The sequence below is a fragment of the Littorina saxatilis genome, linkage group LG9, assembly GCF_037325665.1.
Source record: "Littorina saxatilis isolate snail1 linkage group LG9, US_GU_Lsax_2.0, whole genome shotgun sequence".
Classification (NCBI taxonomy): Eukaryota; Metazoa; Mollusca; class Gastropoda; order Littorinimorpha; family Littorinidae; genus Littorina; species Littorina saxatilis.
The window spans coordinates 58,781,570-58,805,426 of NC_090253.1; the positions used below are offsets into that span (position 1 = coordinate 58,781,570).

A 23,857-nucleotide genomic window follows, 5' to 3' on the forward strand; every position below is an offset into this window, starting at 1 on the left:
TGATACACATGAAGAGTACAAACAACAAAGAAATAAAGTGAACTCCCTTAAACGAAAACGTAAACAACAATATTTTCAAAACCTCATTACTTCTAAACAAGATTCAAAATCTATTTGGAAAGCAATTAACCAACTCACAAAGACATTGCAAATAAATCCTCCCAAGTTATTAATATTTCTGTAGATACACTTAATGAACATTTCTCAAAAATTGCCGATAAAGTAATTTCTTATGATCGGACAGAATCAAATGATTTAAAACTTTTGAAAGAATACTCCAATTCCAAACATATCCATGTTCATCGGGCATTGCAACCAATGACTATAATGGATGTTTACTCTCAGCTACAGCATCTTAAACAAACCGGAATACGTGACATAGATGGACTTGATGCAAAAAATATAAAAATGGCAGCTCCAATAATCACGGATACATTAACTTTCATTTATAACATATGTATCGACCAATGCTGTTTTCCAAGTAAATTCAAACAGGCTAAAGTGATTCCTCTTTTTAAATCGGGGGATACTACAAATCCTTCAAATTACAGACCAATATCAATTCTATAAATCCTTTCAAAGCCTCTTGAAAAACATATCAATAAGCATATTCTTTTGCACTTTGAGGACAACAAATTGATACATGATAAGCAATCAGGTTTTAGGCAAAAACACTCATATCAAACAGCGCTGATTAGCTTAGTTGACCAATGGCTAAACAACATTAATAGTAACCAGTTCTGTGCTGCTCTATTTGTTGACTTTGCTAAAGCTTTTGACCTAATTGACCATAAACTCCTCATCAAAAAGCTTGAGATTTATGGATTGGCAACTGATTCTATTAACATTTTAAAATCTTTTCTGTCAGACTGACAGCAACGTACTTATCTGAATCAATCATACTCTTGTAAACAAACAGTAAGGTTTGGAGTTCCACAAGGTTCTATTCTTGGTCCTTTACTATTTTCTATCTATATTAATGACCTACCATTATTTGTTAAATGTATGTGTGAACTATTTGCAGATGATACTACAATTCATTCTAGTCACAAAGATCTAAGTGAGCTAGCAAGAGTCCTCCAAGAAAACATTGATCGATTGCTGGAATGGGTCAGAACTAAACCATATGTCACTAAACCCAAATAAAACTAAATGCATGCTTCTAACCACTAGACAAAAACGACAAAATCTATCATCAAAATTTCCTAAACTACAAATACAAAATCAAGATGTAACTGAAGTTGATAACCATAAAGTTTTCGGAATAACCATTGATAATAATCTGTCTTGGTCAAAACATTTAGATACACTTTGTAAAAATACTTCTAAAAAAATATATCAGTTATCTTCTTCTTCTTCTTCTTCTTCTGCGTTCGTGGGCTGAAACTCCCACGTACACTCGTGTTTTTTGCACGAGTGGAATTTTACGTGTATGACCGTTTTTACCCCGCCATTAAGGCAGCCATACGCCGCTTTCGGAGGAAGCATGCTGGATATTTTCGTGTTTCTATAACCCACCGAACTCTGACATGGATTACAGGATCTTTTGCGTGCGCACTTGGTCTTGTGCTTACGTGTACACACGAAGGGGGATAAGCCACTAGCAGGTCTGCACATAAGTTGACCTGGGAGATCGGAAAAATCTCCACACTTAACCCACCAGGCGGCCGCGACCGGGATTCGAACCCTCGACCTTCCGATTAAGAGGCCGACGTCTTACCACCCCGCCACAGCGCCCGTCTTATCAGTTATCAAAAACTAAACACTTTCTAGACCTACGCACACGGAAACTGTTTTTTCAGGCATATATTTAATCAACTATTGATTATGCGTCCACAGTGTGGGACTCTGCAAGTGCAAACACTTTGAAACACTTGTGCTGTTTACATAGACGAGCTGTCAAATTAAAAAAATGCATCTCTCTCTACGTCTGATTATAAAAAATTAAAAAGATTCTTCCTATCAAATCAAGATTTATCTATAACAAAGGTGCAATGATGCATATAATTATATAATTTTGTCAGGGAATGCACCTACATTCATTGCCTCAAATTTCAAACTGAATAATTCAATAAAACTAAACAAATTAATTACCCCAACCCCTAGAATTGACCTTTACAAATCAAGTCTTTCTTATTCTGGCGCCTTATTGTGGAACTAGTGAAACTTCCTTGAAAGAAATGTATATGCTGTTTCTCTTGGAAACAAGTAAATAATTATGTGATAATATTACATCATTGCTTGATATTCATAATGCATTTTGAAAGTCTTTTTAATTGTTTGACATGTTAATTATATATATTGTATTGTAATTAACTTTGGGGTATTTAGTGTGGAGTTACGAGATAAGAAAAGCCGAATGCGAAAGTTTGTGTCAGTCGGCAACTTAGCTCACACAGGCACACAAAAACGGCTGTTCCGTTTTACTCCCCTGTTTGTACTACATCTTTCGACTTTGGGCATTTTGTGGTGTTTAGGGACAGAAAATAATTGGTTTAGTCCTGTTTCATCAGGAAGTTAGCAGAAAAGGGTATGCTATCGACATTTGTAAAGCTGAAAAACATTCCCGAGAAGAATGTCAAGTTGTCAGTGTGTGCTGTTGTCGATTGAAACATCGTGTGGTACAGATGGGTAAACCGGAACCATGCGTCTTTGTTATTGTCAATATGCTTTTGGATATTGGCAAAAATGGCCAATGTCCGTAGCATTATGCTTTGATGATCGGAAGAGGCCATCCCATAAACGGTTAGTATGAAGAAGATTCTTTAGATATAGGAAATAAAGGGAACATATGAAATCAGTCACAGCCTGTCACGCTCGTCAATCGAATGGTGTAAACAATATCAAAATTTGCGTGTGGACACTCCGATGAACGTTTAAAATAGAAGAAAATTCTTTTAGATATAAGAAATAAAGAAACATATGAAATCAGTCATAGCCTGTCATGCTCGTCAATCCAATGGTGTGGACAATGCTAAACTTTTTTATGTGCATTTTCTGATGAACGGTTAGTATAGAAGAAGATTCTTTTTGATATAGGACATTAATCATAGCCTCTGATATATTCACCAATCGAGTGTTATAAATGGTGCCGAACTTTGTGTGTGAATATTCTGATAAAAGGCCAGTAAAGAAGAAGGGGGGAGGAGGAGAGGCGGGGGGGGGGGGGGGGGGGGGGGGTGGTGGAGTGGGGGTGGTCGGGGTGTTAATTATCCAGAAAAAAACCATTGGAAGGGTCTTTTAATGTTTGTTTTTTCTCGCATACAAACGGAGGTTAGTGTTTGAATTCAAATGCAAAATAATTGTATCAAAATGTGGAAAACACGTTGAACGAACACAACTCATCATTTCCAAGACTACCACTTTCAAAAAAAGACAGGTATGAAACAGGTTCTCGTTAAGGCTTTTGGTCTATTACAGCAGCTTACCTTTATAATCACTGAGAAAGGTATGAAATGCAATCCCATTAAGTGAGTCCGGTCCTTAATTAATTACGAGTATTCATTATCGAATTATCTCGACAGTTCAAAATGTGTTTCTTGATTATAAATCAATTAATACTCTGTGCAAAATACATCCCTTTTCAAAGAAGAAATAATGACAGTCAATCTCTAACCGACAGGCATTAAACAAATAATCTCAATTCTTTAAGAAACTATTTTCAACGACTACAGAAGAAGCAAAGCTATTTTAAAGGACCGTTTAAAATCACAGCGGCGGTTGTTTATCACAGAAGAATAAAGGCTGGTTTCAACAAATCCTGCTTTGAGCTCCTTTCCTTGAGTCAAGTGCCATCCGCGGTGTAAAAAATGAGGACCCCTGTTTACGTTGGGACCTGTAGCGTCTGAAATGGCTTGCCTTATTCAGCTAATCACTGTCTTTATATATGTCGTGCCGAATTCACGTAATTGCCGATTCCGCGTAATGGGCAACATTTTTGCCCATTTCGCGTAATCGGCAAAACGCTGCCCAATACGTGAAATCGGCAGCGTTTTGCTGAAATCGCGTAAAGGCCTCTTAAATTTGCCCATTTTGCGAAATCGGCAGCCACTTTTTGGTTTTAAAGTTCTCAAATGCCTGGGATATCATCACACTTAGACAACTAGATACTCGAATGGATAGATATTGCAATAATAGATAAGTTATGACAAGTTATTGCAGAAAGTGTAGTTTTCATGCATTTCCGGAGTTATGCTCGACACAGACCGACATAGACCATACAAAACTTAGTAGGGAGGTAAAGCAATGTTAATGCAATGTTCTGGTGACACAAAAAGTAACAGACTAGCTGTCGCTTTTGCGAAATGGGCAAATTTTAGAAGCCTTTCCGCATTTTCGGCAAAACGCTGCCGATTTCACGTAATGGGCAGCGTTTTGCCGATTACGCGAAATGGGCAAAAATGTTGCCGATTCCGCGAATTCGGCAATTCCGTGAATTCGGCACGACATATATACACTCCAGTGTAAGTGTGAAGAGAGGCCAAGATTGACACGCGCAGGGCATGAACCTGTGCTATGCTAACTTGGTTTTTCTGTCCCCATAACTAGTGTCTACTTGGGACATGGCGTGGTTATATGCTAGGAGGCATGAACCTGTGTGTACTGTACACTTAATGTGTTAGTATTGTAGCACTTGGCGAGACAAGGGTATGAGCGTGCGGTGGGGGCGGGGTGGGGGTGGGGGGTTGGGGAGGTGGGGTGTGTGTGTGTGTGTGAAACAGACAGAACAAGGATGAGAGAGAGAGAGAGAGAGAGAGAGAGAGAGAGAGAGAGAGAGAGAGAGAGAGAGAGAGAGAGAGAGAGAGAGAGAGAGAAAGAGAGAGAGAGAGAGAGAAAGAGAGAGAGAGAGAGAGAGAGAGAGAGAGAGAGAGAGAGAGAGAGAGAGAGAGAGAGAGAGAGAGAGAGAGAGAGAAAGAGAGAGAGAGAGAGTAACCAGTCAAATCATTCTCACCTTCCAAGGACTGATAAATCTCGTCAGGATGCAGAATCCACCATGAAGTGTCCAGTGTGATGTAGTACACACGTATCACCAACGTCACCAAACTCACCAACAACGTCAGAACTATTGCCGCATTATCTCTAAGCAGCGAAGACACTGTTGCACTACACCGCCATGCGCACTCTGTTACCCCCGACGAAGAAATCTGTCCCGTTGTCTGTTGTTGACTCGAAGACACTGAACATTGTAGCTTCTTTTGATGACCCGAGACACTTCTTTTCCTGGTTTTCTTCGTCGATTTCATCTGTCCGGCTTTGGGAAAATGTGTGATCATTTTCATTCTTTGTCAGTCAGGCATTAGGTTTACGGATAAGTTGTGGATATCAGTAATGGCCGTGATTTGTGTTTCTTCCTGTCAGCGTCTGTACTTCAATTCAATGTATTGTTCTGCTTTGCTTGGGGGCCCGGGTAGCTCAGGTGGTAGAGCACTGGACTTGTGATCGAGAGGTCGCTGGTTCGAATCCGGGCCGGGACGGACACGGGTCAACTTTATGTGCAGACCCAGAGACGGTATCCATCTCCCACCCCCGTGTCACCACAATGGCACGTTAAAGATCTTGGTCATTCTACCATAAGTGCAGATGGCTGATACCACCTAAACACGCAAACATCAAAAGCCGTGAGGGCGTAAAAACTCGAATCGTATAAACCAATTCATGTCCAATATAGGCAATTAAGACCTGACGGACAATAAGCCCCTTAAAATTTACTTTTTTTACTGCTTTGCTTGGCGAGGGACTTCAGGAGCTGGGCTGTCAGACGGTAACTTGCCGATGATGGTGCATTACTATACGTGACCAAGCTTGTACATTTTAGAGGAAAGTAATTGCAGCTCAGAAGCGATTAGACGATGTTGAAGCAATGCTTGAGAGACCAGCCGTCACTCTGATGAACTGGGCCGTAGTTGAACACCAGGAAAAGAGATGACTGTGTATGCTGTCTTTTGTGCAACACCTGAAAGGAACCATGAACAAATATTTTGAGACAGCAACAAAAAAAAGACATACTAGAAGACACACGCGTGTACATTTGCAACATCCCCAACAACACAACAAACAACAACACAACAAACAACAACAACAATAAGGAGTCAATTGATAAACAACGAAGAAATAAATGAAGAAAAAAACTACAAATAAGCAAATAAAAACTAACAGGACAGACAGACAGACAGACACACGCACGTACGCACGCACGCACGCACGCACACACACACACACACACACACACACACACACACACACACACACACACACACACACACACACGCTCGTACATTGGTCTAAAGATGCATACCAAAATAATAAGAAGTCATTAGTCGCAGTAAAAACCACACCAAACAAGAAATTCCTCCGAGGTAGGAAAAACACCCCCGTCAAAGGGAAGGGAAATAACCTTCTCAGTTGGTGGCAGTGAGAATGGTTATTTCCCTTTGACCAACGGGGGTGTCCGTCTATAAGTCGTTGTATAATTTTAATCCACCAATAACTCCCTAACCGTGTGTTTGACTGGTCCCAATTTTTGTAAGGACCGTCTCATGAATGTATAGAACCTGTTCACCAAGTTTGGTGACGATCGGTCCGTTCATTCTTGAGATCTATATGCGAACACAAACACACACACAAACAAACAAACAAACACATGGACCGAATCCTATACACACCCCTATACCGGGGGTGTAAAAACACACACACGTGGAGAGAAACCGGCACAATAGCGTTTCCTCGGGGAAACACGGTCTTTCAAAGCAGTCATGGAATGTCATTCGTTTCCTTCCGTAGAAAAGTGTCCCGCTGGTCAGGACAAACAAGATCGTTGACCATTGAATTGTACAGTGGGCAGGTGGCAATAAAGCTTTAGCGAAAAATCTTCTTCTTTATTTGGTGTTTAACGTCGTTTTCAACCACGACGGTTATATCGCGACGGGGAAAGGGGGGAGATGGGATAGACCCACTTGTCAATTGTTTCTTGTTCACAAAAGCACTAATCAAAAATTTGCTCCAGGGGCTTGCAACGTAGTACAACTTTACTGGGAGAATGCAAGTTTCCAGTACAAAGGACTTAACATTTCTTACATACTGCTTGACTAAAATCTTTACAAAAATTGACTATATTCTATACAAGAAACACTTAACAAGGGTCTTCTTCTTCTTCTTCTTGGCGTTCGCAGAGGTTACACAATCAGTCCAGCACTGGTGATAAATGTTGTCGTTTTCTCCAACTCCTGTCGACTGCCGTATAGTTTGGTCTGCAAGGGAGTTGGTGACGGCCACACTTCTTTTCGTTCCTCATCTAGTAAGGGACATCGCTGTAAGATGTGTTCCGCTGTTTGGTCCTCTTGACCGCAGGCACAGGTTGGTGATGGCGCCAGCTTGAACTTTCGGTTCATGTGAGCATTGAGCCTGTTGTGGCCAGTACGCAGCCTGATGAGGTTGACTTGCTGCTCTCTGGACATTGTGTGGTAGTCATCTCTGTTTGTCCTTGGCCTCATCAATGCCTTGATGATTGTCTTCTGCTCACTAAAGCTGACACTGTTTTCAGGTTGGTCTTCCACGGCTCCTTCTTTTGCCAGCTCATCTGCCCTTTCATTTCCTGGTATCCCACAGTGTGCTGGTATCCACTGGAGGACAACTCTTCTGGTTTGTCTGACCATCTGTAATGCTTTGGCCAGCTGTGGGAGTTTGTCGTTCTCTAGGGCCTGAAGGACTGAAAGGGCGTCCGAGAGGAAGACAACTTGGTAGCAAGGGTCTGCGGAGTCCTGAACGAAGGAGGCGGCCTGCATGAGAGCTTCTGCTTCTGCTTTATAGTTTGTGCAGTGTTTGCCAGTGGCAACGCTGGATGTAGCTGTATGTCCCCCAGGGAACTGGATGAGAATGCCTGCACCTCCATTGAGCACGGCGTTAGTTGCTGATCCATCGGTGTATACATGGATCCACGCCTCTTTTGGGTACTGTTCGTCGATCAGGGCTAAGGTGAGTGCCTGTCGAGCTGTGTCATTCTGATCTTCTCCTGAGGTAACATGTGGAACACTGGTGCAGATCTGGATGCCTGGTTTCTCTGTTGCCTTGGGGGTTTCCTCTTCTTCTTGAGTCAGAGGTAGAGTGTTCTGTGGAAGGACTTCCCTGTACTGTCGAGAAAGTCTCTTGCTCTCGTGTACAAAACTGCTCCGTTTAAGCCGGTTCTTGGTGAGGTTGCTCAGTCTGTGCTTCATGGGGTGGTCGGGTAGGCACTTGAGCTTCTCGGCCTGTACCATAGTCTTGGCTTCTCTTCTCTGACAGAGGGGTTGGATGGTGGTAAGCTTCTCCATTTCCTTGATGGGCGTGGATTTCATTGCACCGGTGATGAGTCGGAGGGCCTGGTTTTGCACACGGTCAAGGGTCTGCAGGTTTGTCTTGGCTGAGGTTGACCACGCTGTGGAGCCGTACTCGAGGTGGGGTCTGATTGTTCCCTGGTATACTGTCTTCAGTATCTTCTCGTTCGCTCCCCAGGTGGTACCTGCCAGCTTCCTGAGTATGGCTAGCTTGCGCCGGGCCTTTGTCTCTGCCTGTGCAATGTGTGGTTTCCAGGTCTGCCGTCTATCAAAGGTGACACCAAGGTACGTTGCTTCTTCATCCTCTCTCAGAGGAGTTCCACCAAGCCTAATGGTTCCGGCTTTCTGCTTTGGCGACAGTGTGAATAGGGTGGTGGAGGATTTCTCCTTGTTGATGGAGATGCACCAATCTTCTGCCCATGCGTTCAGCCTATCTGCCGCTTGCTGCATTCTGTAGGTGGCAGTACTTGCGTGCTCCTCCTTACACCAGATCACAAGGTCGTCTGCGTAGAGAGCAGCTTTGATCCCCTTGGGCATCTCAGACACCAGATCGTCGATGAAGAGAAGGAAGAGTGTGGGGGAGAGGACTCCGCCCTGAGGGACGCCATGACGAAGGAGGAACTTCTTGCTTTTGGTCTGGTCGACGTTAACTCTTGCCCTGCGGTTATAGAGGTAAGAGCGAATCCACTGGTACATGTTGCTGGACACGCCTTTCCTCAGCAGTTTTACAAGGAGTCCATCTTTCCAGACCTTGTCAAAGGCCTTCTGAAGATCTATCCAGGTGACGAAGACCAGCTTCTGTTCCTGAAAGGCATCTTCAACTTCTTGCGCCAGGTAAGTGACCTGATCTTCAGTGCTGCGGAACTGTCGGAATCCAGCTTGTTCAGGGGCGAGGAGGTTCCTGGATTCCAGGTACCACCTGAGGCGCTCGTTCACAATTCTCTCCAGGGTCTTCACAACACAGCTGGTGAGGCTGATTGGGCGATAGCTGGTGGCCTTCTTTGGATCCTTCCCTTTTTTTAAGATGGGGATCATGATCGCTTCTCGCCAGAGTTGTGGTAGCGATCCTTCTTGCCAGCTGCTGTTGAAGACCTCGAGTAGCTTGTTCTCTGCTGCACTACCAAGGTGGGTTAGCATCTCGTTGGTGATGCCGTCTGGGCCAGGGGACTTCTTCGCCTTTGACTTTTTCAGAGCTGAGTGCAGCTCGTGGAGTGTGAGTGGTTGACTCATGGCGTCCACTGTCGACTGTCTGGCAGGTCTCTCTCTTTTCTCTCTTCTTGCTTCTCTCTGTTTCTCGGGGCTAACATGGAGGTTGCTCTCAGCTGCATAGCTTTCAGCAAATTGGTTGGCAGCATGCTTTCCAGTTAGCACCTTCCCGTTCTCTTCTAATGCGATCTTTCCTCTGCTGGTGTTCTCATCATTCAACTGCTTGGTGAGCCTCCAGAGCTTTCTGCCATCCTTCTCAAGGTTCAGAGAGCTTGTTTTCTCTTGCCAGCTTCTCCGTCTTGCCTGTAGCTTCTTTTTGAGAAATTTGGCTTTGGCTTCCTGGAGGCGGATGTTGTTGTTTTGTGACGGGTTGACTTCTGCTTCCCTTCTGGCGTCTGCCAGATCATCATCCAGTTCCTGCAATTCATTGCTCCAGTAGGGCTTATAGTCTCTCCTGGCACCCCTGGGAATGGACTCACGCGCTGCTCTGAGGATGCTCATGTTGAAGTCCTTCGCCACCATGTTGATGTCTCGACCCTCGACTCTGATGTCTTTGGTGAGTTCGCTGGTGCGGTGTCTAAAGAGGAACCAGTTCGCTCTTTTGTAGTTCCACCGAGGGAAGGAAGCTTCAGTGCAGGACTCCATGCCCAGGGTCAAAAAGACTGGCCGATGGTCACTTCCACCTAGCTGTTCTCCGACCTCTCTGCTGGTTAGCTGGTGCATGTCTTCCGTGCAGAAGGCTAGGTCAGGAGTTGATGTAGTGTGCCATCTTCTGGAGTAGAATGTAGGGCAGTCAAAGGGACTGTTCAAAAGGATGAGACCTTTGTCGTCCTGCCAGTTCTCCACCTCTTCTCCTCTCCGATCCAGGTGGTCATATCCCCAACTCTGTGAATGACTGTTGAAGTCACCCACCACGATGAAGTTGGAGGCCTTTGCGGGGATCGTGTCAAGGGCGAGGTGTCTATCATTGGGGCAGTAGAAGTTGACAAGATGGAATTCTGATGTCTTCGTCTGGATTCGAATCACCTGATATTCGGAGTCCTCCATGTGCGTTTCTATCAAACAGGCATTGATGTTGTTCCTGATGAGGGTCAGGATTCCTCCTTTGCTTCGGTCTGTTCTGTCGGACCTAAGGCATTGGTAGCCTCTCACTTTGAAGGACTTTTGGGGTGTCAGGTGCGTCTCCTGAATACAGCAGATGTTGATGTTCTTCTCATGCAGGATATGCTCCAACTCTGTCTTCTTGTTCAGGATACTTTCTGCGTTCCAGTGCATGACCTGGAAAGGTCGCTGCTGACTGGGTTTCTTCCTGGTTGTGGTGGTGCCAGTCACTTTCCTCCCGCGTCCCCTGGCGTGACAAGACGGACGGGAGGGACCTCCAGTAGTTGGGGCTGGGTCCCTTTGAGGCATGGGACCCGACGCTGCTCCACCCTGGGGGGTCCTCAATGGGCGAGCGCCATTTCCATCTGTGCTGGTTGATTGTGTCATCATTTGCGTAAGTGCGTGTACCCGTGGTTTGTTAGAATGCGCCGTGCGGCCCGGGTCCTCCGTCTTCAGCATTCGGGGTTTTCTGTCGGGGTTACCTCACCCTTAGCTCATGGCCCGTACGTCCTACCCTGAGAGCACAGGGGGGAGGATTTTCCGGGATCCCACCCGGAGCCAGTTTGGTCCGCGGCCGCAAGCGGCTGATCTCCATATCTGAAGACCGTTCCCCTATCCGCCACCCGGGGACGCGCTGGGTTGGGGGTGGTCGCCCCACTGAAAATCCCACACTGGGTTAAGAAAGATCAGCCTGTCCCAGACTTAACAAGGGTAAAAGGAGAAACAGAATCCGTTAGTCGCCTCCTACGACATGCTGGGGAGCATCGGGTAAATTCTTCCATCTAACCCGCGGGGGGTTCCCGCTGGTCAGGACAAACAAGATCGTTAACCATTGAATTGTAGAGTGGGCAGGTAGCAATAAAGCGTAGCAAAACATTGCCCTGCGAGCCAGACACACAGAAGCGAAGGGAATACAGCACCACGATTAAATCGCAAGGCCTTGGGGTAGCTGTATCCTTGGAGAAGTACTATCTTTTCAGAAAAAAGCCAATAAATGCCGGACTTTAATCCACCAAACAGAGCTCAACACCTCCCACCGTCCCCCTTCTTGGGTTTTTTTTGACATTGAAAAGACCCGGCTTTTATGTAGCATATTGCGACAAATTTGTCCTAAAAAGCGAAAGAATAAAGCGTTCAAAAATGAGCATTCGTTTCGAAGTTTCATTTCCTCCTTCATAAAATAAGCATTTATAAGCTTTGCTTGTTGTGCTTCATTTACTAATTGATTTTATGCGGCTTTGTTGTATGTAATTTTGCTGAATAAAATTGTTCAAACCAAAATAAGAAAAGTTTGTTTATTGAACGCGTTTTGCTGTGGACAAAACAAAACATTTACAAACAAATCGACTTAACGTTATTAGTACTGAACGGATATTTACACAATAATGATACAATTAAACCGTCGCGATATAACCTTGAATGGTTGAAAACGACGTTAAACACCAAATAAATAAATAAAGAAAGAAAGATACAATTAAAGAAACTGAGCTGAGCAGATGTTGACTTCGATCTTGAAATCAAGTCTGCGAGAGTCGAAAGAGATTTTGTGATTTTCTCCAGCTTCGCAAATTGTTTCCCCAAAATCATGGTACACCACTCCGAGTCTTGGTAGTAGCAATAACGTGTGTCGGAAGATGTTGAAAACGTATTTTCTGTATACCTTTAACACTTGGAACAATACCGTGTTCATTCGACTAATACAACTCTAACACTCCTCCGTTGTTTTATCTGGACCGATAACGCAGATATGAGGACGAAACCCTTATACTTTCGCAGCACTAGAACAAGATGGCTAAATGACAAGCCGCAGAACTAATACGGTGTCTGTAAAGGTGGTGTTATGGGTATAGTTGTAGCCTTTAAGGTGTTCAGCTTTTCACAAAGATAAATGTCTCTCTTTAATCCACCAAACAGAACACAAACGCCCCCTTTTTATTTTCGTTGAACTTTGTAAAAGTCGGCGTTTTTACAGCGTCTTTTGAGAGACAGCGTCTGTTTGAAAATACAAGAATAAGGCGATCAAGGCCTTTCAATTTAAAAGCAACATAGCAAGGCAAGGCACGGCAGGGCAGGGAAAGGCAATTTCACAGCAATATCGCAGGATGGCTGAATCCCATTTATGGCAAGGCGAAGAAATCATAAACTGGGTGTAAAGGCGATGTTTTGACAGGCTACGCTGAACCACTGTAGACCCTTTGCAATACGATGACAGCCTCGACAACGGTGTTTTTGTGGTCAGTGGTTTCATGCTCCTCTGAGTTTTTGTCCACTGATGTGAAACCGTTTGTTGTCACGGTTCAGTCAACGAATTCAACATTCCCGTTTGTACATAGCTCCAGCTTGCAATGCTGAAAAAAAAATAGCGAAAAAAAGCTCCAAAGTTACAAAAAAGCCCCAAAATTTCTCTTTTTATAGTTGAATGTTTCACAAAATTTCTACACCAAAGAGAAGCTGACAATCTGAATTACAAAATGTTTTTCTCTCCGGTAAAGCAGCACGAAATGTGAGACCACACATAACTTTATGTCCATAATAGGTTCATTCTTCAATGTACGTGTGATTACACTCCCGCAAACTTTGATACTATATGGACATTTAAACACCTTCCTTCACAAACGATTCGTTTTGTAAATGTGAAATACGCACCTCGTCTACGGAAGGAACCCCCTGACGAACTCAATTCTCCAACGAACAATAACCACAGACAATAACGACAAGTCGAGGAATAAAAGCCAAGACCAGTGTCTCGCACCCCTCCAAACCACGAGTTGTAAAATAGAGGAATTATCCAATCCAACCCGCGGCAGCAATACTCACTCGTTTGGCCGGTGACGTCCCCATTCGCCGCTTCCCATCTCGCCGCTTCCCATCTCGCCTCTTCTCATTTCGCCGCCAATTATCTTAAGTTTTGCAAGACACACACACATACCCACTCACACACACATTTCCCTCCCCGACTGGTGGTCGCGACCCGGAGAGCCATGGTTGTGAAGTGACTTTCACAGAACAGAAATTAGGTAAACTCGGGAAAAGCTCAGGTACACGTGTCAATTTGTTTAACCTGTTTTGCACGAGAAACTTCTTCGCGCAGGATACGGTAAACTCAGGAAAAGCTCAGGTACACGTGTTATTTTTTATAATCTGTTTGCACAAGAAACGTCAAATTCATCGCATGAAATACACGGGGGCGAGATGGCACTGCTTGGGGGGGGGGGGGGGGGGGCGAGATAGCACCCTTGACAGTTTGAAAGCATGTAGACCGTGCAGTCGGCGACTGCAAAGCGGCGGCGAGATGGGGGGCGGCGAGTCGGTACCTCGCCGTTTGGCCTTGCTCAAACACTTAATGGAAATATGTACTTCCAAACCGAGTGGCGACTGCGTAACAAAGGGTTGCGATGTGCGTGGTAGCAGGTGTGTGTGGACAGTTCTGCTCGTTGTTTGAACAACGGTCTGGACAAACATGGGACAATTCCAATCTCTGGAGGTATAAAGGTAATAACCTCGGAAAGCTTTTGAGACACCAACTCCTGGAAAAGTAGGGGCGACCACCCCCAACCAGGCGCGTCCACAGCTGGCGGATAGTGGGGTGGCCTTCAGATAATTATGGAGGTTAGCTGCGAGATAAGCCAGGCTTGCCAGGACGTATAAGCAGTCGCGGACCAAATGGCGGTGCTTCCAGCAGGATGGGGCAGGGTAACAGGTGGCACTGTTACTCCCAAGAAATACCCCAGGTGTCCAATTATCGGAGCACCATGCGAACAAAAGCCAGATTAAAAGCTCTAGCCCTGGGGAAGGTCACCTCAGATAAACAAACCAGCCAGCTATGGCCAAATAGCCGGGTAGGAGAAGGACCACTCCGATGTAAAAACACGCCGAAGTCGGATGAGCTGGGCCATGTATGGCGCATAACGGCAGCTTAACGCATCAACGCTCAAATGACAGACAACAACGTAGACACCAACTGAAAGTAAATTCTTCCCCCTAACTCGCGGGGGGTAACAACAACAACAACAACAACAACAACAACAACAATAATAACACAATAACAACAACAATAATTAAGAAAGAATCAATGAATAATAAACTAAGAATAAAATGAAGAAAACAAACTACAATGTCAATCAAATAAAAACTGACAAGACAGACAGAAAGCACGCACGCACGCACGCACGCTCGTACGCACTCACTCACCTACTCAAGCCCGCCCCCCGCCCCCCGCACGCACGCACACAGACACACACACACAGACACACACACACACACACACACACACACACACACACACACACACACACACACACACACACATACACACATTACTTTGCAAAGGGTGGCTATGTCAGAAGTATATAAGTTGTGAGAAACGGCAGAAGAATTAAGAACGTCAGTGACATCAGAGAAAAAAACACACCATTAAGACTTCAAAGCATTTAAAACAAATACGACATAAAATTGTAACAAAACAGGCAGGGGGACACTGAAATTGAGAAGCCGTGTCGCGCATTTAGCGAACTTCTTTTGTTCGCGACAGTTACGTCTGAATTTTAAGCTCACGGAAATAAAAGAACAATTTTTTATTTTACATAAGATTTACCAAAATGTTGCAGCGTGGATATATATATATATTATAGCTAGTTTAGTCGTTCGAACACTTTTACAAAAGTAATACTAGAGCTTATAGCAATTTCATTAAAATAATATTGCATTTGTAACGAAACGAACTTAATGTCGACAACAAACTAGCTAATAAACAAACAAGCAAAAAGCATAAACGGACAAGCAGAAGGAAAGTAGAAAAGAAACAAACAAACAAACAAACAAACAAAGAAAAGTGCTGTTCGACACAAATGCAGTAACCAACAGTTATCAAACTGACTTTGGTTTAATCGTGTTTTTATTAATTTCTTGTATACATGTTATATACAGTAACAACATTAAGAACGTTAACAAGCAGACTGCTTATGGACACGTTCCAAAACTAATAATCAATACACATTCTGATAACAAGACATGGCGAACAAGTGATAACTTCAACCCTTTTCTTTCAAAATATTTCATAATATTTTATACAAATAAAGAGAGAGAGAGAGAGAGAGAGAGAGAGAGAGAGAGAGAGAGAGAGAGAGAGAGAGAGAGAGAGAGAGAGAGAGAGAGAGAGAGAGAATGCTTTGCTACATCTATTGCTGTCACTGTTAATATAATATCAGCCGAAGCGATCAGTTGACATAACGTAATCTTGTACAGCAGAAAATATCAAACTGACTTTACCTCGAAGTCTTCTGTCCTCACGCCAAAAGTCAAAATACCAAAACAACACGAACAAAATGACGAAGATTCCATAGAACGAATACTCCAAGAGAGAATGATATCCCCCGCTTTTTCAAAGCGCCTATATATCCATGTCCGTCACTTACCCGTAAATGTATTCACGTGTACTCGGCGGGTGGATAAGTCTTTGGACTGAAGCGTCAACTATCTCCCCTGTCCTTTGAAAGCGGGTAGTTGGGTTGTGCGTGCGAGGGCGTGTGGTATACCTTCCTGCTGATATCGTATCATATCGTATATCATTCTTCTTTCTCGAGTGGCCCTACGGCTGTCTAGTCTCCCGACTTTTCTTCTTCCTTGTTACCTAGCTCTGCGTGTGTGTGAGTGTGTGTGTGTGTGTGTTTGTTCGTTTCGTTCAGTTAGACTTCGGTTCAGTTGCCGACCCATCCCTCCCCGACTCTTCACCCCCCCCCCCTCCGGAGTATGACAGCCTTAATGGCGGGGAGTTGCGGCCCTCGGCCGGACGCAGAAAACAGAGAAGTTGCAAGACAGCTGTGTGTGTGTGAGTGTGTGTGTGCGTGTGTGTGTGTGTGTGTGTGTGTGTGTGTGTGTGTGTGCGTGTGTGTGTGTGTGTGTGTGTGTGTGTGCTTGTGTGTGTGTGTTTGTGTGTGTGTGTGTGTGTGTGTGTGTGTGCGCGTGCGTGGTGCGGCGTGCGTGGTGCGTGTGTGCATGCGTGCGTGCGTACGTGCGTGCGTGAGTGCTTGCGTGTGTGTGTGTGTGTCTGTTTATTTTGTTTATATATTTTTTTTTTACAACAGTCGCTTTTGTTGCTGTTGTTGCTGCTCTTATAAATAATGGTGCTTTGCGATTTTTTGATTGTTGGAAAAAAACTTCATTCCAAACGGATATTAACGGTTCAGAAAAACCTCAAAAGAAGGGGACAACAAAAACGCACCGTGTGCGCTCTTGCTTTTCATTTTGATCATTTAGATTTAGGTTCGCTGGCAAGACAGTTGATCCGTTGTTTCCTTTGATGTCGTTGCTGCTTTGCTCATTTGGGGAAAAATACACACATCATAAGCTGTCACTGATTGTCCAAAAATGAAAATCTTTAAAAAAAACCACAAAAAAACGGAAAACCGAGGACCGACACAACAACAACAACAACAACGACAACAACAACGACGACAACAACAACAACAACAACAACAACAACAACAACAACAACAACAACAACAACGACGACGACGACAACAACACATGATGGCGAAATTGACCACGTTGATAATGCAAAAGAACAAAAAAAATTAAAGAAACAAATATAAGTAATTTCTATACTTAATCTGCTGGACTCTGACTGACGGGAAAATGAACCGCAACAGGACATGGTTGCATTATCAACCGACCTTCATCAGATAAAGTAAAAGAATTCAAATAAAGGAATGAGATAAGACGTATACTTTTATGCTACACCACCCCCCTCTCCCTCCGCACAAGCCCCATCGACCAAAAAGACGATGTTCGGAAAATAAGAAAAATATGTGAATGAAAAAAACTGCTACATAATAATAGATAACTGAAGAAAGAACACTTTATACATATGTACATTAAATGCAATATTACTATTTCATATGTTACGTAGATTTCCATTGGTCAATTGGGCAAAACTGAGCATTTCCGTCGATATCAGTTTTGATATCGACGACCTCTTTATTGCTTCCCCACTTCAACAACAAAAACACCTAAATTAAAAAACAAAAACAAAATATATATATGAAAATGTAATTATCCCAGAATTTAGTTGAGCAAGTGACCAATTAATTTTTGAAAGAAAAGACATTTGGAAATACTGGAAAGAAAAGAGTGAACAAAAATAAGTAATAATCAGAGAGAGGGACAAAACTGAGACAAATACTTTTGTAATTTCTTTACAGTGAATACACAATGTCCAGATAAATAACAATATATCTAACATTGACGGACTGTGTGATGATATTTTCTGCTATTGGTCTGTTTCGACAGTGATATCAAAATCTTGACCTCCGGTCTCGATTTTGATATCACTGTGTCAACAGACCATAGCAGAAGATATCACCACACAGTCCGTCAATATTGGGTAATATCATCATACAGTCCGTCAATATTGGGTAATGTCATCACACAGTCCGTCAATATTGGGTAATATCATCACACAGTCCGTCAATATTGGGTAATATCATCACACAGTCCGTCAATATTGGGTAATATCATCACACAGTCCGTCAATATTGGGTAATATCATCACACAGTCCGTCAATATTGGGTAATATCATCACACAGTCCGTCAATATTGGGTAATATCATCACACAGTCCGTCAATATTGGGTAATATCATCACACAGTCCGTCAATATTGGGTAATATCATCACACAGTCCGTCAATATTGGGTAATATTGTTATTTCATATGTTACATAGATTTCCATTGATCAATTCGGAAAAATTGAGCTCATTGCAAAAGTGATGTCGGCGACATTTCTGTCGATATCCGTTTTGATATCAACGACCTCTTTATTGCTTCCCCACTTCAAAAACAAAGACACCTACATTTAATATATGAAAATGTAATTATTCCAGAATTTAGTTGAGCAAGTGACTAAAGACTTTTTGAAAGGAAAGACATTTTAAAATACTGAAAAGTACAAGAAAAGAGTGAACAAAAAGAAATAATAATCAGAGGGAGGGATATGGAACAGCCAAAACTGAGACAAATACTTGTGTAATTTCTTTACAGTAAATACAAAATGTCCAGAGAATTAGCAATATATCTAACATTGACTGACTGTGTGATGATATCTTCTGCTATTGGTCTGTTTCGACAGTGATATCAAAATCTCGACCTCCGGTCTCGATTTTGATATCACTGTCTCAACAGACCATAGCAGAAGATATCATCACACAGTCCGTCAATATTGGGTATCGTATAGAGGGTAAAGCGAGTTCATTTAATGTGAGTAAGTATTATAGAGCGGATTGCACGCAACAAAGCTTATTCATCCGAAAAGGCTACGCGGGACTCACTTTTCAAGAAAATAAGTTTTGTGAATTGTGTCAAAAAGAGTCTATGTTGACAGTGTAAGAAGCTTAGCTATCGAACACCCGGTAATATGACCCAATATTGACGGACTGTGTGATGATATCTTCTGCTATGGTCTGTTGAGACAGTGATATCAAAATCGAGACCGGAGGTCGAGATTTTGATATCACTGTCGAAACAGACCAATAGCAGAAGATATCATCACACAGTCAGTCAATGTTAGATATATTGCTAATTCTCTGGACATTTTGTATTTACTGTAAAGAAATTACAAAAGTATTTGTCTTAGTTTTGGCTGTTCCATATCCCTCCCTCTGATTATTATTTCTTTTTGTTCACTCTTTTCTTGTACTTTTCAGTATTTTAAAATGTCTTTCCTTTCAAAAAGTCTTTAGTCACTTGCTCAACTAAATTCCGGGATAATTACATTTTACGGAAATGTCGTCGATATCACTTTTGCACTGAGCTCAGTTTTGCCCAATTGACCAATGGAAATCCACATAACATATGAAATAGCAATATCAGCCTACAGCAACTAACAGTGTAACGCAGCGTGGTCGGCCAACAAGTCAATCGTAGCGACACATGCAGTGTAAGTTTGAGATAAGAAAAGCGAGCCCTCATGTCCACTGGCGCCATAGCTCAGTTGGTTAGAGCGTCTGCCTAGTAAGCAGAAGGTCCAGGGTTCGAATCCCTGTGGTGCCTGTTATTTTTTGTTGTTGGTTGATGCGTTGTGTTACGAGCTACTTTGATATTTCAATGATTACAAGTCTGCGTGAAAAAAAATACAGTGCGTTCAGCTTCATTCTGTAAGAGATTGTCTAAATGTAATGATTTAGCTGTACACGACTTGTCTCGAATTTTAGTCTATGTTAAAACAGTTAGTCGAAACTTGACCAAATGTAAAAACGGAAAGAGGACAGATACAACAACAACAACCACGCCTTAAAGATGGACTTATTAATACTATTATATGAATGAAAACAACTGCTACATTTTAACAGATCACTGAAGCAAGAACACTATTTGCAAATGTTCAATAAGTGCATTGTATAGAGGGAAATGCGAGTTTATTTAATGAGCAAATTTTATAGAGCGGATTGCACGTAACAAAGCTTATTCATCCGAAAGGGCTATGCGGGACTCACTACTCCAGAACATCATTTTGTGTATTGTACCCAAAAGGGTCTATGTTGACAGTAAGAAGCTTAGAGCTCTATCGAACACCCGGTATAATCAGCCTACAACAACTATCAGTAGTGTAACGCAGCGTGGTCGGCCAACAAGTCGATCAAAGCGACACATGCAGTGTAAGTTTGAGATAAGAAAAGCCCGCCCACATGTCCACCGGCGCCATAGCTCAGTTGGTTAGAGCGTCTGCCTAGTAAGCAGAAGGTCCAGGGTTCGAATCCCTGTGGTGCCTGTTTTTTGTTGTTGTTGGTTGATGCGTTGTGTTACGAGTTACTTTGATATTTCAATGATTACAAGTCTGCGTGAAAAAAAATACAGTGCGTTCAGCTTCATTTTGTAAGAGATTGTGTAAATGTAATGATTTAGCTGTACCCGATTTATCTCGATTTTTAATCTATCTTAAAACATTTTTGACTAAATGTAAAACCGAAAAGAGGACAACAACAACAACAACAACAACCTTAAAGAGGGACTTAATAATACTATAATTATGAGCTAAAACAACTGCTAAATTTTAACAGATAACTGAAGCAAGAACACAATTTGCAAATGTACAAAAAATGCACTGTAAAGAGGGAAATGCGAGTTCATTTAATGAGCAAATTTTATAGAGCGGATTGGACGCAACAAAGCTTATTCATCCGAAAGGGCTATGCGGGACTCACTATTCCAGAACATCATTTTGTGCATTGGGTCTATGTTGACAGTAAGAAGCTTAGCTATCGAACACCCGGTATAATCAGCTAACAGCAACTATCTGAGTAACACAACGTGGTTGGCCCAAAAGTCGATACTAACGACACATGGAGTAAGTTGGAGATAAGAAAAGCTTGACAACTTGCCACCGGCGCCATAGCTCAGTTGGTTAGAGCGTCTGCCTAGTAAGCAGAAGGTCCAGGGTTCGAATCCCTGTGGTGCCTGTTACTTTTTTGTTGTTTGATGCTTTGTGAACATTACGAGCTACTTTATTTTTTACAAATCTTTTTATACTGTGAATCAAGACAATTATGCTGGTGTATATGTTTGTGTGTGTGTGTGTGTGTGTGTGTGTGTGTGTGTGTGTGTGTGTGTGTGTGTGTGTGTGTGTGTGTGTGTGTGTGTGAAGAGATTCCCGAGCGATTTCCGATGAACTACTGGACGGATCTCATCATGACACTTTACATAAGTATTCGGAATCTCAAAAATGGCTGGTTCAATGTGCCATTAAACGAATTTTCACTGACCCATTTAAAAATGATCGCATTGAATTTCTTATAATCTCCTGAGTTAAAAAATATAGGTTAATTTGGCTTGTGTTACCAAGACAATAAGTGTCAGCGCTTTTTTCGGCCGCAGGGTTCGACCTGCTTATGATTATAAGTCTGCGTGAAAAATATCACAGTACTGTTTCATTCTGAAACAGATTAACTAAATGTAATGATTTCGCTGTACACGGATGGTTTTCTTCTGCAAGTAATGTGTCTGTATTATGCAGTCTTTTTTGTGAGAGCAAACACATTTTTATTTTGACTTAAAATGTGTGTTGATGTTGTAAGTTCCTTGGTATTGTTTTAAGGCTGTCCACCGGCGCCATTACTCAGTTGGTTAGAGCGTCTGCCTAGTAAGCAGAAGGTCGAGGGTTCGAATCCCTCTGGTGCCTGTTATTCTGTTGTTGTTTGATGCGTTGTGTTACGAGGTACTTTATTTTCAGATAGACTTGGAATCAAGACGAGGATGGTGTCGTATATGCGTGTGTGTGTTTGTGTGTATAGAGAGATTCCCGAAACAACTACTGGACAGATCTCCATGAAACGTACTAAACACGTTCTCACAAACGATAACCCTTTACTTTTCTTTCTATTTCTTTTTACAATGTTTTTGATAACGTCATATCCGTCTTTTTGTTTGTTTGACAAAAGTTGAGGCAGCACTGTCACGACCTCATGTTTCAATAAAAATGATTGACATTTTGATCAAGCATTCTTTAAATAAGTCTGGGCAATGGGGTTGCATTTCAGCTCGGAAACTTCTCATTAAAACAGAATTTTCACTAAACGATTTGAAAATTATTGCATTGCATTTCTTATCATCTCCTGAGTTAATAAAAAAAATAGAGAACAAATAAAAACAAAAAGAAAACACAACAGAAAATCCATTTTTGGTATATTCTTCATCAATACTTCGTCTGCCTGTCGATGACGTCTTCAGGAAAGCGATGACAACTGAGAAATGACGACACGTGATGTATTGTCATGATGGACATTACGTCATTTGTTTTAATATTGTATTTTTCAAACATATAAGTATATTTTGCTTGTGTAACCGAGACAATATGTGTCAGCGCTTTCTCGGCCGCAGGTTTATTAATTATATACCAGCTGATTACAAGTCTTGGTGAGAAAAAATACAGTGCGTTCAATTTTATTCTCTCACAGATTTATTAAATGAATTCATTGCGTTGTACGCGACTTGTTTTCTTCTGAAAGCATTGTGCAGTCGTCTTTGGGAGAGCAACGGACTTTGTTTATTTCTACTTAAAATTAGGTTTTTTAGCAACTAACCTTGTACATGAGTAGTTGAGTTCACCGGCGCCATAACTCAGTTGGTTGGAGCGTCTGCCTCGTAAGCAGAAGGTCGAGGGTTCGAATCCCTCTGGTGCCTATACATATAGTGTGATGCTTTGTATTACAAGCTAATTCATTTTTTCTCTTTTTCTGTGAGCAATATGTCTGCACTATACAGTAGTTTTTGTGAGAGTATTCCTTCTTAATGTGTTTCGTTGGTGTTACTTTTTATCTGTGATTTTTGTTGTAATACCCATCGGCACAATAGCTCAGTTGGTTAGAGCGTCTGCCTAGTAAGCAGAAGGTCAAGGGTGCGAATCCCTCTGGCGCCTGTTAATTTTTGTTATCTGATGGTGTGTTATAAGCTACTTCATTTTTTTTGCAAACAATGCCTCATCATTATGTAATCTTCTAACACAAAATGTATTCATGAGCTTAATATTACATTTCTATTTTGGTTACATCTGTGTGTGATTACTCTATCTCCATCGGCGCCATAGCTCAGTTGGTTAGAGCGTCTGCCTAGTAAGCAGAAGGTCTAGGGTTCGAATCCCTCTGGTGCCTGTTATTTATTTTATTTTCATACATGTAGTGTGATGCAAGCCAATTATTTTTCTCTTTTTTCTGGGATCAATCGCCTCAGCACTATGCAGTAGTCTTTATGAAAGCAAAAACATTTTTATTTCTACTTGAAATGGGTTTCGTTGTTGTTAATTACACCCCGGTATAGGGGTGTGTATAGGATTCGGTCGATGTGTTTGTTTGTTTGTGTGTTTGTGTTCGCATATAGATCTCAAGAATGAACGGACCGATCGTCACCAAACTTGGTGAACAGGTTCTATACATTCCTGAGACGGTCCTTACAAAAATTGGGACCAGTCAAACACACGGTTAGGGAGTTATTGGTGGATTAAGATTCTACAAGGACTTATAGAGGGACATATTAATGGTCAAAGGGAAATAACCTTCTCAGTTGGTGGCCGTGAGAATGGTAAGGACGGGGGTGTTTTTCCTACCTCGGAGGAATTTCTTGTTTTGTGTGTGTGATTGTAAGATTATCCATCGGCACCATAGCTCAGTTGGTTAGAGCGTCTGCCTCGTAAGCAGAAGGTCGAGGATTCGAATCCCTCTGGTGCCTGTTATTTACTTTATTTTGATAGTGTGATGC

General features: G+C 42.4%; 1 protein-coding gene and 8 non-coding genes across 9 annotated transcripts in view; 8 read left to right on the top strand and 1 right to left on the bottom strand.

Moving 5' to 3' along the window:
- The window catches only part of LOC138976611 (uncharacterized), a 36,489-nt gene extending 30,536 nt beyond the window's left edge, over positions 1–5,953 (bottom strand). Inside the window, exon 1 of the mRNA XM_070349475.1 lies at positions 4,952–5,953. Within this exon, the coding sequence (XP_070205576.1) occupies positions 4,952–5,279 (328 nt within the window). The 5' untranslated portion in view covers positions 5,280–5,953. The remainder of the gene's footprint in view (positions 1–4,951) is intronic.
- Positions 5,954–19,586: 13,633 nt separating this feature from the next.
- On the top strand, positions 19,587–19,660 carry Trnat-agu (transfer RNA threonine (anticodon AGU)). The gene has a single exon. It is a non-coding gene; the product is annotated as a tRNA-Thr (tRNA).
- Positions 19,661–20,304: 644 nt separating this feature from the next.
- Positions 20,305–20,378, top strand: Trnat-agu (transfer RNA threonine (anticodon AGU)). Its single transcript has one exon. It is a non-coding gene; the product is annotated as a tRNA-Thr (tRNA).
- Positions 20,379–20,992: 614 nt separating this feature from the next.
- Trnat-agu (transfer RNA threonine (anticodon AGU)) lies at positions 20,993–21,066 on the top strand. Its single transcript has one exon. It is a non-coding gene; the product is annotated as a tRNA-Thr (tRNA).
- A 645-nt stretch (positions 21,067–21,711) lies between these two features.
- On the top strand, positions 21,712–21,785 carry Trnat-agu (transfer RNA threonine (anticodon AGU)). Its single transcript has one exon. It is a non-coding gene; the product is annotated as a tRNA-Thr (tRNA).
- A 927-nt stretch (positions 21,786–22,712) lies between these two features.
- On the top strand, positions 22,713–22,786 carry Trnat-cgu (transfer RNA threonine (anticodon CGU)). The gene has a single exon. It is a non-coding gene; the product is annotated as a tRNA-Thr (tRNA).
- A 161-nt stretch (positions 22,787–22,947) lies between these two features.
- Trnat-agu (transfer RNA threonine (anticodon AGU)) lies at positions 22,948–23,021 on the top strand. Its single transcript has one exon. It is a non-coding gene; the product is annotated as a tRNA-Thr (tRNA).
- Positions 23,022–23,179: 158 nt separating this feature from the next.
- Positions 23,180–23,253, top strand: Trnat-agu (transfer RNA threonine (anticodon AGU)). Its single transcript has one exon. It is a non-coding gene; the product is annotated as a tRNA-Thr (tRNA).
- A 500-nt stretch (positions 23,254–23,753) lies between these two features.
- Trnat-cgu (transfer RNA threonine (anticodon CGU)) lies at positions 23,754–23,827 on the top strand. Its single transcript has one exon. It is a non-coding gene; the product is annotated as a tRNA-Thr (tRNA).
- The last annotated feature ends 30 nt before the right edge of the window (positions 23,828–23,857 follow it).